We start from the raw sequence: 14,733 nt of genomic DNA on the forward strand, positions 1-14,733 counted from the left end.
CGCACATACACTGCCTAGACACGCACTACCGCACATACACTGCCCAGACACGCACTACCGCACATACACTGCCCAGACACGCACTACCGCGCATACACTGCTCAAACACACACTACAAATCTCTATGAATAAGACCACACCAACATGATGCTTAGCGTGCCTGTGGGTAGGATATAGTAATGTATGTATACATTGCGACACAGAAGGTGAGATGAGGTGAAATTGGGTTAAACGTCGCGTCCAAGATTATTGCACTTGTATAGCGACGTGCATGCACGTGTGTGTGTGTGTGTGGCTGCTTGTACTAGTCCGGAGTGATGCCGATTTTTAGTGCTAGCGCACTGAGATACCATGCCGCAGTATAACATGAATACCCCACTCAGACACAGTATGCTGACTCCGAGCCGACCAGTCCTTGCTTTAGCCCCTTAATGCCGAGCGCCAGACAGCGTAACAACAAGTACCATCTTTAAACGTCTTTTGGCATGACGCGGCCGGGGATCGAAGCCCGGACCTTCCGCTCTCCGGGCGGACGCTCTACCACTAGACCACGGAGGCTATGAATAGACATGGAAGTATGCATAATATCCAACAATAACCCTATGTCTGGAACTGGAATATGAATAGATTTCTGGAGAAAATTTAATTAATCATTGCATCACTACCATGATGGATTCAGATGGATTGACTGTGGCACTTGGGCAACAAGTACCTTATTTCTTCATCGTCTATTGTATCATCTCCTGTGACCTATGTCTCATACATCACCTGTGACGTTCGTCATCTGCGTCATGGTCGTTCTCAACGCTACGTCTCTATAGTGCGGCATTTAACAACAAAACAATCTATGACCCATGTGTCACATATGTCACCTATGTCACCTATGACACCTCTGTCACATGTGCCACCTGTGTCACGTATGTCACTATGTCATCTGTGTCATCTGTGTCGCCTACGTCGGCTGTGTCATATGTGTCATCTGTGTCACCTGTGTCACCTGTGCCACCTATGTCATCTGTGTCATCTAAGTCACCCATGTCAACTTTGTCATCTGTGTCACCTACGTCACCTGTGTCACCTGTGTCACCTATGTCACCTATGTCACATATGTCACCTATTTGACCTATTTCATCTGTGTCACCTATGTCATCTGTGTCACCTGTGCCACCTATGTCATCTGTGTCACCTGTGTCACCTATGTGACCTATGTGACCTTTTTCATCTGTGCCATCTGTGTCACCTATGTCACCTGTGTCACCTTTGTCATCTGTGTCACCTGTGTCACCTATATCAACTATGTCAACTATGTCACCTGTGTCACCTGTGTCACTATGACACCTATGACACCTGTGTCACCTACGTCACCTATGTCACCTATGTCACCTGTGTCAGCTTTGTCATCTGTGTCAACTGTGTCACTATGACACCTATGTCACCTATGTCACCTGTGTCACCTGTGTCACTATGACACCTATTTCACCTTTGTCATCTGTGTCACCTATGTCATCTGTGGCATCTGTGGCATCTGTGTCATCTGTGTCACTTATGTCACCTGTGTCACCTTTGTCCCCTGCATCACCTATGTCACCTGTGTCACCTACGTCACCTATGTCACCTGTGTCACCTATGTGACCTATTTCATCTGTGTCATCTATGTCATCTGTGTCACCTGTGTCACCTATGTCCTCTGTGTCATCTGTGTCACCTACGTCACCTGTGTCACCTGTGTCACCTATGTCACCTATGTCCCCTATGTGACCTTTTTAATCTATGCCATCTGTGTCACCTGTGTCACCTGTGTCACCTATGTCACTTTTGTCATCTGTGTCACCTATGTCACCTATGTCACCTATGTCACCTATGTCAACTGTGTCACCTGTGTCACCTACGTAACCTTTGTCATCTGTGTCACCTATGTCACCTACATCACCAGTGTCACCTACGTTACCTATGTCACCTGTGTCACCTACATTACCTACGTCACTTGTGTCACCTGTGTCACCTATGTCACCTATGTCCCCTATGTGACCTTTTTAATCTATGCCATCTGTGTCACCTATGTCACCTTTGTCATCTGTGTCCCCTATGTCATCTGTGTCATCTGTGTCACTTATGTCACCTGAGTCACCTTTGTCCCCTGCATCACCTATGTCACCTATGTCACCTATGTCACCAGTGTCACCTACGTCACCTATGTCACCTGTGTCACCTACGTCACCTATGTCACCTGTGTCACCTATGTGACCTATTTCATCTGTGTCATCTATGTCATCTGTGTCACCTGTGTCACCTATGTCCTCTGTGTCATCTGTGTCACCTACGTCACCTGTGTCACCTGTGTCACCTATGTCACCTATGTCCCCTATGTGACCTTTTTAATCTATGCCATCTGTGTCACCTGTGTCACCTGTGTCACCTATGTCACTTTTGTCATCTGTGTCACCTATGTCACCTATGTCACCTATGTCAACTGTGTCACCTGTGTCACCTACGTAACCTTTGTCATCTGTGTCACCTATGTCACCTACATCACCAGTGTCACCTACGTCACTTGTGTCACCTGTGTCACCTATGTCACCTATGTCCCCTATGTGACCTTTTTAATCTATGCCATCTGTGTCACCTATGTCACCTATGTCATCTGTGTCCCCTATGTCATCTGTGTCATCTGTGTCACTTATGTCACCTGAGTCACCTTTGTCCCCTGCATTACCTATGTCACCTATGTCACCTATGTCACCAGTGTCACCTACGTCACCTATGTCACCTGTGTCACCTATGTCACCTATGTCACCTGTGTCATATGTATCATCTGTGTCACCTGTGTTACCTGTGCCACCTATGTCATCTGTGTCATCTGTGTCACCTACGTCACTTGTGTCACCTGTGTCACCTATGTCACCTATGTCCCCTATGTGACCTTTTTAACCAATCCCATCTGTGTCACCTGTGTCACCTGTGTCACCTATGTCACTTTTGTCATCTGTGTCACCTATGTCACCTATGTCACCTATGTCACATATGTCACCTATTTGACCTATTTCATCTGTGTCACCTATGTCATCTGTGTCACCTGTGCCACCTATGTCATTTGTGTCACCTGTGTCACCTATGTGATCTATGTGACCTTTTTCATCTGTGCCATCTGTGTCACCTATGTCACCTGTGTCATCTTTGTCATCTGTGTCACCTGTGTCACCTATGTCAACTATGTCAACTATGTCACCTGTGTCACCTGTGTCACTATGACACCTATGACACCTGTGTCACCTACGTCACCTATGTCACCTATGTCACCTGTGTCAGCTTTGTCATCTGTGTCAACTGTGTCACTATGACACCTATGTCACCTATGTCACCTGTGTCACCTGTGTCACTATGACACCTATTTCACCTTTGTCATCTGTGTCACCTATGTCATCTGTGTCATCTGTGTCATCTGTGTCACTTATGTCTTCTGTGTCACCTTTGTCCCCTGCATCACCTATGTCACCTATGTCACCTATGTCACCTATGTCACCTATGTCACCAGTGTCACCTACGTCACCTATGTCACCTGTGTCACCTACGTCACCTATGTAACCTGTGTCACCTATGTGACCTATGTCAACTATGTCACCTGTGTCACCTGTGTCACTATGACACCTATGACACCTGTGTCACCTACGTCACCTATGTCACCTATGTCACCTGTGTCATCTGTGTCATCTGTGTCACTTATGTCTTCTGTGTCACCTTTGTCCCCTGCATCACCTATGTCACCTATGTCACCTATGTCACCAGTGTCACCTACGTCACCTATGTCACCTGTGTGACCTATTTCATCTGTGTCATCTATGTCATCTGTGTCACCTGTGCCACCTATGTCCTCTGTGTCATCTGTGTCACCTACGTCACCTGTGTCACCTGTGTCACCTATGTCACCTATGTCCCCTATGTGACCTTTTTAATCTATGCCATCTGTGTCACCTGTGTCACCTGTGTCACCTTTGTCACTTTTGTCAACTGTGTCACCTGTGTCACCTACGTAACCTTTGTCATCTGTGTCACCTATGTCACCTACATCACCAGTGTCACCTACGTTACCTATGTCACCTGTGTCACCTACATTACCTACGTCACTTGTGTCACCTGTGTCACCTATGTCACCTATGTCCCCTATGTGACCTTTTTAATCTATGCCATCTGTGTCACCTATGTCACCTATGTCACCTATGTCACCTATGTCATCTGTGTCATCTGTGTCGCCTACGTCACCTGTGTCATCTGTGTCACCTGTGTCACCTATGTCACCTGTGTCATATGTATCATCTGTGTCACCTGTGTCACCTGTGCCACCTATGTCATCTGTGTCATCTAAGTCACCCATGTCACCTTTGTCATCTGTGTCACCTACGTCACCTGTGTCACCTGTGTCACCTGTGTGACCTACGTAACCTTTGTCATCTGTGTCACCTATGTCACCTACATCACCAGTGTCACCTACGTTACCTATGTCACCTGTGTCACCTACATTACCTATGTTACTTGTGTCACCTACGTCACCTATGTCATCTTTGTCATCTGTGTCACCTACGTCATCTATGTCACCTGTGTCACCTGTGTCACCTCCGTCACCTATGTCACCTATGTCACCTATGTCACCTATGTCACCTGTGTCACCTATGTCACCTATGTCACCTGTGTCACCTATGTCACCTACATCACCTATGTCAGCTATGTCACCTATGTCACCTGTCATCTGTGTCATCTGTTTCATCTATGTCACCTGTGTCGCCTGTGTTAGCTATGTCATCTGTGTCACCTGTGTCATCTATGTCACCTGTGTCATCTATGTCATCTATGTCACCTGTGTCACCTGTGATAGCTATGTCATCTGTGTCACCTGTGTTAGCTATGTCATCTGTGTCACCTGTGTCATCTATGTCACCTGTATCACCTGAGTCATCTATGTCACCTGTGTCATCTATGTCACCTGTATCGCCTGTGTCATCTGTGTCACCTGTATCGCCTGCCTCATCTGTGTCACCTGTGTCGCCTGTGTCATCTGTGTCATCTGTGTCACCCGTGTCACCTGTGTCAGCTATGTCACCCGTGTCACCTGTGTCAGCTATGTCACCCGTGTCACCTGTGTCAGCTATGTCACCCGTGTCACCTGTGTCAGCTATGTCACCCGTGTCACCTGTGTCAGCTATGTCACCCGTGTCACCTGTGTCAGCTATGTCACCCGTGTCACCTGTGTCAGCTATGTCACCCGTGTCACCTGTGTCAGCTATGTCACCTGTGTCACCTGTGTCAGCTATGTCACCTGTGTCACCTGTGTCAGCTATGTCACCCGTGTCACCTGTGTCATCTATGTCACCTGTGTCACCTGTGTCAGCTATGTCACCTGTGTCACCTGTGTCAGCTATGTCACCTGTGTCAGCTATGTCACCCGTGTCACCTGTGTCAGCTATGTCACCCGTGTCACCTGTGTCAGCTATGTCACCCGTGTCACCTGTGTCAGCTATGTCACCCGTGTCACCTGTGTCAGCTATGTCACCCGTGTCACCTGTGTCAGCTATGTCACCCGTGTCACCTGTGTCAGCTATGTCACCTGTGTCACCTGTGTCAGCTATGTCACCTGTGTCACCTGTGTCAGCTATGTCACCTGTGTCAGCTATGTCACCCGTGTCACCGGTGTCAGCTATGTCACCTGTGTCAGCTATGTCACCTGTGTCACAAATGCCACCTACATTTACCTTCGAACATGTATGTGTCCAATTTCAATCCCCCCCAAACGTTGGTGCATTCACGCATGCTCCAGGGGCTATCGCAATATCACATAGACATTAAAGATACGATTAAAACATGAATCTAAACCTCGTATCATTGATACAGGTTTTACATATGTATCCCACGGGTTACAATCTTATACAAGATGCTTCTATATCACACCTACACATCCCCACTTAATCTATCCTTGTGACGTCTACAGCCTTTCTTTCGTTGTAACAATCTATCTCTGCTTAATCCCATCAACACACCACGCTGTACAGGCTAAACCCTTTCTTTCCATGGATATTGGATGCCATTAATTATCCTTCTTTGAATGTCAAGTGTGGCAAGTATTTTAAGCTTCTTAAAAGGCATTTGTGCTGTTTGGCTGTTTGGCTCGATAGTTTTGTGTTGTGCTGAATGACTTTGTTGCACCAATTTTTAATAAACACCTGAGCAAAAAATACAGCCTCATGTGCTCTCTAAGTGTATTGGCCCAGTCGTCTAAGGCGCCGCGATTCGCTGTGCAGAGTTGCGTCCCTTGGGCACACCAGAAACCTATGATTGTGGGTTCGAATCCCGGTTCGCCCAGATTATGTTTCTAGGTTTGTCAGCACCATACCCGTGCTCGTGGGTTTCACCGAAGTGGTAAACGTCTGAGACCTGCATCACTTCGGGCTTTCCTCCCACATTAAGCTGACACGCCGCGATATAACTGGAATACTGTTAAAAGCGGCGTTAAACCCAACTCACTCACTCACTCACTCTAAGAATATTGTCGACGTATTTACAGAAGTATAACTCGACATACATGTTGTCTCACTTACTTGTCATAGTGTCATATATAACGACAATCAGTGTCATATATAACGACAATCAGTATCATATATAATGACAACCTGTGTCATATATAACGACAATCAGTGTCATATATAACGACAACCTGTCTCATATACGACTACAACCTGTGTCATATATAGCGACAATCAGTGTCATATATAACGACAATCAGTGTAATATGCATGTAATGACAATCAGTGTCATATATGACGACAACCAGTGTCATATGTAATGACAATCTGTGTCATATACGACGACAACCTGTGTCATATATAACGACAATCAGTGTCATATATAACGACAACCTGTGTCATATACGACTACGATCAGTGTCACATATAACGACAATCAGTGTCATATGTAATGACAATCAGTGTCATATATAACGACAATCAGTGTCATATGTAATGACAACCAGTGTCATATATAACGACAATCAGTTCTCCTATATAACGACAACCAGTGTCATGTATAACGACAACGTCATACATGACAGGCGGTCGGGTAGCCTAGTGGTTAAAGCGTTCGTTCGTCACGCCATAGACCCGGGTTCGATTCCCGACATGGGTACAATGTGTGAAGCCCATTTCTGGTGTCCCCCGCCGTGATATTGCTGGAATATTGCTAAAAGCGGCGTAAAACCATACTCACTCACTCATACATGACAACCAAGACATACAGGTGTGTCATTGAGACATTCTCTCCTATTGTCATATATGAAGACAACGATGACATACAATTGTATCATATAGACATTCTCTCATAATGTCATATACGAGGGCTGGTGAAACAGTTCTAAGTCTAACAAACAAAACCAACAATTGTGAAAATGTTTTTTTATTTTATTTTTCCAAAAACCCTCTATGCTTTTCAATACACTTGTCAAACCGAAAGTGAAGCTTTTCAATTCCAGCCAGTAAGAAGTTTTCTGAAGCCACCCTGAAAAACCCATTCACGTCAGCTTTGAGGTCATCGTTGTCGTCATAGCGCTTCCCACGAAGGGGTTCTTTCAGTTAGGAAATAAGTGGAAATCACTTGGTGCCAGGTCTGGCGAGTATGGAGGGTGAGCAAGCTCTTCGAACTCACATTGTCGCACAGTAGCCTTTGCAAGTCGAGAGGTGTGAGAAGAGGCATTGTCATGAAGTAGTAAAACTCCAGCAGTCAGCATTCCTCGCTGCTTTTCTTTGATAGAAACTTTTAGGCGATGAAGCAAATCAGCATAGTAGGCACCGATAATAGTCTTTTGACTTTCTAAGTAATCAACACGGATCACACCCTTTGCATCCCAGAATACACTGGCCATAACTTTCTTTGATCTTGAAGAATTTCTTTGGTGCCGAAGAAGCGGATTAGTGCCATTCCATGGATTGACGTTTTGACTCGGGATTATAGTGGAAGGCCAATGTATAATCACCCGTTTCTCATCTCTTTTTGAATCTGACGAAATCCTTCTCAATTAGCTCCAAATTTTCTCTGGCATTGTCAGTTCCTTTTCCCTTAAGATCAGAATACAGAAACTTTTATAGTTTCGATGGATCATGGCTTAGACCTGTGTCTTCCTCAAGTTCAGCAATGGTAATACGTCTATCTCACAGTATAAGTTTTTCTATTTCCTTGATCTTCTTTGGTCGAAGTTGAGGGACGTCCAGACCTCGGGTCATCATCAAGGCTTGTTCTCCCAGCTTTAAACATAGCTGCCCAACGTTTAAAAGTGGAATAGCTAGGGCCACGTATCTCCAAACACTTGTGACATGTGGTTATGAATTTATTGGGGAGTACTTTTCTCTGAATGACTGCTCGGTACTCGTTCTTTTCCATTTCTGTGTCATTTGGACCCCTATCACGTTCAACTGTCTGTCACTAATATACAAACGACCTCAACAGATCAAATACACTTGCAATGAACTACGTTAAAAGCGGCGTTAAACCCAATTCACTCACTCACGCACTGCAATGAACTACTCAAGCAATGTACTACATTGACTAGTTCACTTTGTTATGGCCCACAGTTAAAAGTTAGTCAGGCTTGGAACTTTTTTGACCAACCCTCGTATTCCGACAACCAAGACATAGAAAAGTCTCATGAATTAGCATCTCCAAAACAGACATTGCCATTCAGTGTCATATATTACGACAACCATGACATACAGGTGTCTCGCGGAGATATCCTCCCCAATACGTACGACAATCAAGACAGACATGCTTCTTACCAAGCATTCTCACGCCGAGCCTCATACATCGAAGACCGCCTCCGAAGTCTAATGGTAGAGCGTCCGCCCGGAGAGCGGAAGGTCGGGTGTTCGATCCCCGGCCGCGTCGTACCAAAAGACGTTAAAAGATGGAACTTGTTGTTACCCTGCCTGGCGCTCGGCATTAAGGGCTAAAACAAGGACTGGTCGGCCCGGGGTGAGTATACTGTGTCTGAGTGGAGTATTCATGTTAAACTGTGGCAAGGTATCTGAGTGGGCTAGCACTATAGAAAAATCGGCATTAGTCCGGGCTAATGTAAGCAGCCACACACGCACACGCACACGCACACACACACACACACAGACGCGCGCGCATGTACTGTCGCTTTATAAGTGCAACACGTGAAAGCGACGTTAAACCCATTTCATGTCACCTCATATAACGACATCTAGTCGAACTATGAACGTTTTACAGCCTATGTCATGTTTTATCTCCAGTATCAGCCTATTTCAGATAGTACCCACTTGTAAATGATGTACTCACATGTTGCAAATGGATCCGTGAAGACCCGGGTTAGAATAGGTCTTCAGCAACCCATGCCTGCCGAAAGACGCGACTATGCTTGTCGCCAGAGGCGACTAACGGGATCGGGTGGTCAGGCTCGCTGAATTGGTTGATACATGTCATCGTATCCAAAATGCTTAGATCGATGCTCATGATATCAATCACTGGACTTTCGCGTCATACAGCTGGAATGTTGTTGAGCGTGGCGTTTAACAACAAACAAACAAGCAAATAACACAAGTGGACATAAGACTCCAAGGAAGGAGTACGGATGTTCTGTCTTATATCACTTTGAAGCCATGTGAGCTGTACATAATTCAACTTAAACTGCCATCCATGATTCCTTGCCTTGAGGGAAGATGTGACATTAAACACAAATGATACACAAAACATATTATACTAAGGAACCCGTTATTACATAAATAATAATTACGCTGTCATTTGTTCGTGCGTTGTGACGAGAGTAGGGAAACGTCAATCGTGAAACGAATGCTTCATAACACATTCTACAACACTGAGCATACAGGAAAATGTCCTAAATACCTTTAAAAACTGTTATAGAAAAGAAACACTCGTTGGTTCAAAGAAATACTAAACTGAAGGGCAAAAGAAAGTATACCGAGTTTGTTTTTTAAGATAATTGAAAATTGAAAGAACTTCTGTTAAATTTGATCATGTCTATTTAACCATCACTCCTTCCTGCAACAGTTTGTAAAAAGTAATCGGTGACTGGGTAATTTTGGGTAAAAATTTATTGGTTCAATGAAGACTGGTAAGAAATGAATTTGCAACCACACGATCCCAACCTTGTTTGAAATGTAAATTTTGTGCAAATTTATTGATTTTCAAAGATGAGATGTCTATAATATTCATCAACACTTAGTATAGTGTAGTATGCGGAAAAAAGTGTCTTAAAACAATAAAATGAAATTATATTTAACAAATAAAAACATGTAAAAGTATTCTTTGAATGCTGACTAAGCGCCAGTAAAGTTCTTTTTTGGGATATAATATTTGTAACATAAGATATGTTCAACTGCAAATCAAACATGTAATAAAATCAACAGAGGTATAGTTTCCTTGTCTTCTCCGTTTATATAAATCTAATATGGATATTTTGGTTACATGTTGTATCATGTTTGTTTGTTTGTTTGTTTAACGCCGCACCAATCAATATTCCAGCTATGTGACGGCGGTCTGTAAATAATCGAATCTGGACACAACAATCCAGTGATTGACATCATGAGCATCGATCTACGCAATTGGGATGCGATGACATTCATCAACCGAGTCAGCGAGCCTGACCACCCCCGATCCGTTAGTAGCCTCTTACGGAAAGCATGGGTTGCTGAATACCTATTCTAACCAGGATCTCCTTCCATATCATGTAACACAATGTGACATTTTGGAAGATATCTTCAGTCCGCCATCCAGACTCCAGCCAGGTTTATGCAAGTGCAAGTAAAAGCGAAATAAGAAAACAAAAATGGAAAACTCTTAAAAAAGTAAACTCATTGTCGGCGAGATATTTCAAGAATGTCATTTTCTGCTTCAGCTGGAAACACAATTTGTCCCACAAAGTCATTCTTTCACAAGTGTGTTTATGTTTACTTCGCAAACAATGTATATGTTTGACCTTCTCTGCGACAGCAGCGTTCTTCAGCAACGCGGTCAAGACAGCATCCTTCTCAGCATACAGATTAGTTAATTGGACATTGGAAATCGTTGCCGGAGTATACAAAAATGTTATTTGCTATTTTATTATTAAATGCATAATAATCGTTTTATATTGCTCGAAACTGTATATTGGTTCCAGCTCATTTCGCGACATAAGGTTGAAAGGAAAAAGAGCTCAGATTAAAAAAAGCACACAAAATATTAACAATGAACATGTGCTCTATTGCGCTTGAGAGATTCGTCACGATGAAGACAGAGTTGGTGTTTGTCTTGGCACAGCTGGGACACAAGACACCAAAAGCCAAGCAACCCTTATATGGTATATGAAAACTGATGCTCGTAAAGTGTGGCAGCTGTGGGCAAAACTCTGGCAGCTATGAACAATAATCAGTTTTGTTTTCTTCAGACAAACGTTGGTAAATCGGTATTTCAACTAAACACTTGTCTTTGCGAGTTTGCTTAAACTGAAATACCGGTATCGCATCAGTACAACACTTATCTTAAGAAAACTTTAAGGTACAACTTTTTGGATAACAGATTCTGGTTTATTGCATATAGCGACGTTTCTATGTAGATTCTTACACCTTTATCGGGGTACAACCCTTGTACTTAATCACGTCATCGATATGTTTGATAAACAATCTTTACCTGACGAAGGGTGGTCGGGTAGCCTAGTGGTAAAAGCGTTCGCTAGTCACGCCGAAGACCCGGGTTCGATTCCCGACATGGGTACACTATGTGAAGACCATTTCTGGTGTCCCCCGCCGTGATATTGCTGGAATATTGCTAAAAGCAGCGTAAAACCATACTCACTCACTCACTCTTTACCTAACGAGCCTCTGCATTGTCCAATCAAAATCGCGTAACGAAATCGAAATCCGCTTCGTAAACTGCCTTGCAGATTCTCTCTGAAGACAGCAACCATTGTTACATTGACCTTTCTCTCTGAAGACTGAAACCATTGTTACATTGACCTTGCTCTCTGAAGACAGAAACCATTGTTACATTGACCTTTCTCTCTGAAGACAGCAATCATTGTTACATTTCCCTTTGTCTCTGAAATCAGCAACCATTGCCACATTGCATTTTCTCTCTGAAGGCGTACTGAAACAACTGGTTTTTGTTGGTTCCTCTTCAAATTACACATGTTGTTATGGATACACTATGGCTTTATTGAAAGTGCTCAACTGAAACAAATGTTAGAATATTACACTTGCTTCAATTTTATATCAAGTTTATGTCCACAGGGAAATAATTGTCAGCTTACCCCTGGTAAACCTCGGGCAAATTATTTTACTCGAGCCATGAACTTGATATATAAAATTGAAGCACGTGATAGTCTATATAAACAGTTAAGGAAGGATTTCTATTTTCTAGTATTCACAGAAAGTATTTGAGTATTTGAGACAAGTGCAATCAATATCACGTGGATTTTTAAGAACTCCAACGATTTCCTTGAAGAACCACATTCAATAGCGTCAAAACTTTTGATTTTTCAACTTTGTACATAACTATCCCATTTCTAACACGTCATTTCTCGATCCTTAGTCACTAAACGTGGTGACCACAGAAATAGTTATATTTTAATCCTCAAAGATGAAGGGGCACGGGTGGCCCAATCGTCTAAGGCGCCGCAATTCGCTGTGCAGAGTTGCGTCCCTCGGTCACGCCAGAAACCTTTGATTGTGGGTTCGAATCCCGGTTCGCCCCGATTATGTTTCTAGGTTTGTCAGCACCATACCCGTGCTCGTGGGTTTCACCTAAGTGGTAAACGTCTGAGACCTGCATCACTGCGGGCTTTCCTCCAACATTAAGCTGACACACCGCGATATAACTGTAATACTTATAGAAGCGGCGTTAAACCCAACTCACTGACTTCGAAAACAAAATGTTATCCGTTTCTTCATGTATACGAGGCATAATTTCATCTCGGACTGACAAAATCCAAACAAGGGGATTTGGTCAAGAAGTTTAACCTCAGCTACAGGTATATCGCTGATGCAATGTAGTTACGTCAGGCATGTGGAGGGGAGGGGAGGGGTGGTACTATTTTGAGCCGATAAATGTCCGTATGTATGTATGCAATATAGTTCGTTAATGCTCAAATAGCCCATTTCCTACCCCTGATTTACCCTACTGAACTACATGTAGAAATACAGTGAGTGAGTGAGTGAGTTGGGTTTAACGCCGATTTTAACAGTATTCCAGTTCTATCACAAACCTAGAAACATAATCGGGGCGAACCGGGATTCGAACCCACAATCATAGGTTTCTGGCGTGCCCAAGGGACGCAACTCTGCACAGCGAATCGCGGCGCCTTAGACGACTGGGCCACCCTTGCCCCCCGTAGAAATACAGGAGACCAGTTAAACCGTCATCTCTTTTTAGACCAATGCACAAAGGTTCAGAGTGGCAAAAGAACCTCCACAAGACTGTATGACAAGAGGGAGGACTTTCAAATAGTCGACTTTCCCTTTATGTCGGGCAATATTGCTGCAACTCCAGCCTTTGGCGTCAACATCTCACAACTTCTGAGATACAATCGAGCATGGTCTTTCTTTGATCAAGACTACAACATTCACAGCCTCAGTAAAACTTGAAAATGTTTTATGGTGGACACGAGGCCATTCCCAATTTTGACGCGTCTTTGGCAAAATTGATGCCCGATGCAGTTCCCTATTTTGGACATATGTTCCCGTGTGTTTCAGGTGAACAATTGACTTGCCGTTGCGTGTATTTGTGACGGGTGCCACCGGTAGGGCAGGATGCGCTCACCTATTGCGCTCACTATTTGGCATTTCATAAACACATGCTCATGATATAGTCGGAATCGTCAATCGACGTTCATGAATAAAGAAAACGTCTTGTCGCTTCTTTTTTTTATTCACAGACACTTCTGACATTTTCCACTGGCAATGGAAAGAAAATGCAAATGTATTCCTTCTTTAGGGTGAAATATAAGACACTAATGTCTAGACGCGTGTGTCGATACTTTATAAATGTGTTTTGTTAAAGGTTAGGCTTTAATCATAAGAAAGACAATTATAATATGGCTGGGCATTATTGAGACTCTCTTGTTTGAGAGATAGGGCTCCACCAAAATACCGCGAGGCAATAAGATATCATGAAGTGATTGCTGTCAGAGTGTTAGGTAACTCAGTTAATTAGGAGCTACTGTGTTTTCAATGTAGAGCTAGCCTACCTGTAGATTTAAAAGTGCGAAATTGAATTTGGAACCGAACGCACAGCTTGAGGTTTCAAATGTAAAATTTACCATGACTAAATAAAACGCGAACCCTTTGGTGGTAGCAAATACAATGAGTGAAGCGAGTCCCGTGTTTTGAGTGAATTGTTTTGATCTGAATTATGGAATCACCGATAACAGCCTTTAAACAAAGTATGGCGTTGTATATGCTCAGGCAGTTTGTTTGCACCGTAATACTTCACTCAAACATATGACAGACATTGAAAGCATATAAGCACGGCAACTTGGTAAACTAACATGAAGTGGGCACCCCTCAAGAAAACTAAACAAGCTTTGCAAAGCTTTCACTCTACACCGCGCATCACCATCATGACGTCACATCGCTCATTGTGACGCAAAGATATGACGTCGTATATAGAACAGCGCGAAATCCCAAGCTCTCTGTTGTCCCCAATCGTGTTTTCTGCACGAAATGTATTGCCACACATTTAGTAGTAACC

The 14,733-nt window shown here is 43.6% G+C and overlaps 1 protein-coding gene across 1 annotated transcript; it reads right to left on the reverse strand.

Annotated features, from left to right (window-relative positions):
* Nucleotides 1-4,730: 4,730 nt before the first annotated feature.
* Nucleotides 4,731-6,591, reverse strand: LOC125378861 (spore wall protein 2-like). Its single transcript, XM_048394841.1, has 2 exons — nucleotides 6,585-6,591; nucleotides 4,731-5,713 (listed from the first exon to the last, which is right to left on the reverse strand). Exons 1-2 carry the CDS (start codon nucleotides 6,589-6,591, stop codon nucleotides 4,731-4,733), a joined length of 990 nt encoding a protein of 329 aa, XP_048250798.1.
* Nucleotides 6,592-14,733: the final 8,142 nt, after the last annotated feature.

Source organism: Haliotis rufescens, unplaced genomic scaffold (assembly GCF_023055435.1).
Source record: "Haliotis rufescens isolate VD_foot unplaced genomic scaffold, xgHalRufe1.0.p SCAF_13, whole genome shotgun sequence".
Lineage (NCBI taxonomy): Eukaryota > Metazoa > Mollusca > Gastropoda > Lepetellida > Haliotidae > Haliotis > Haliotis rufescens.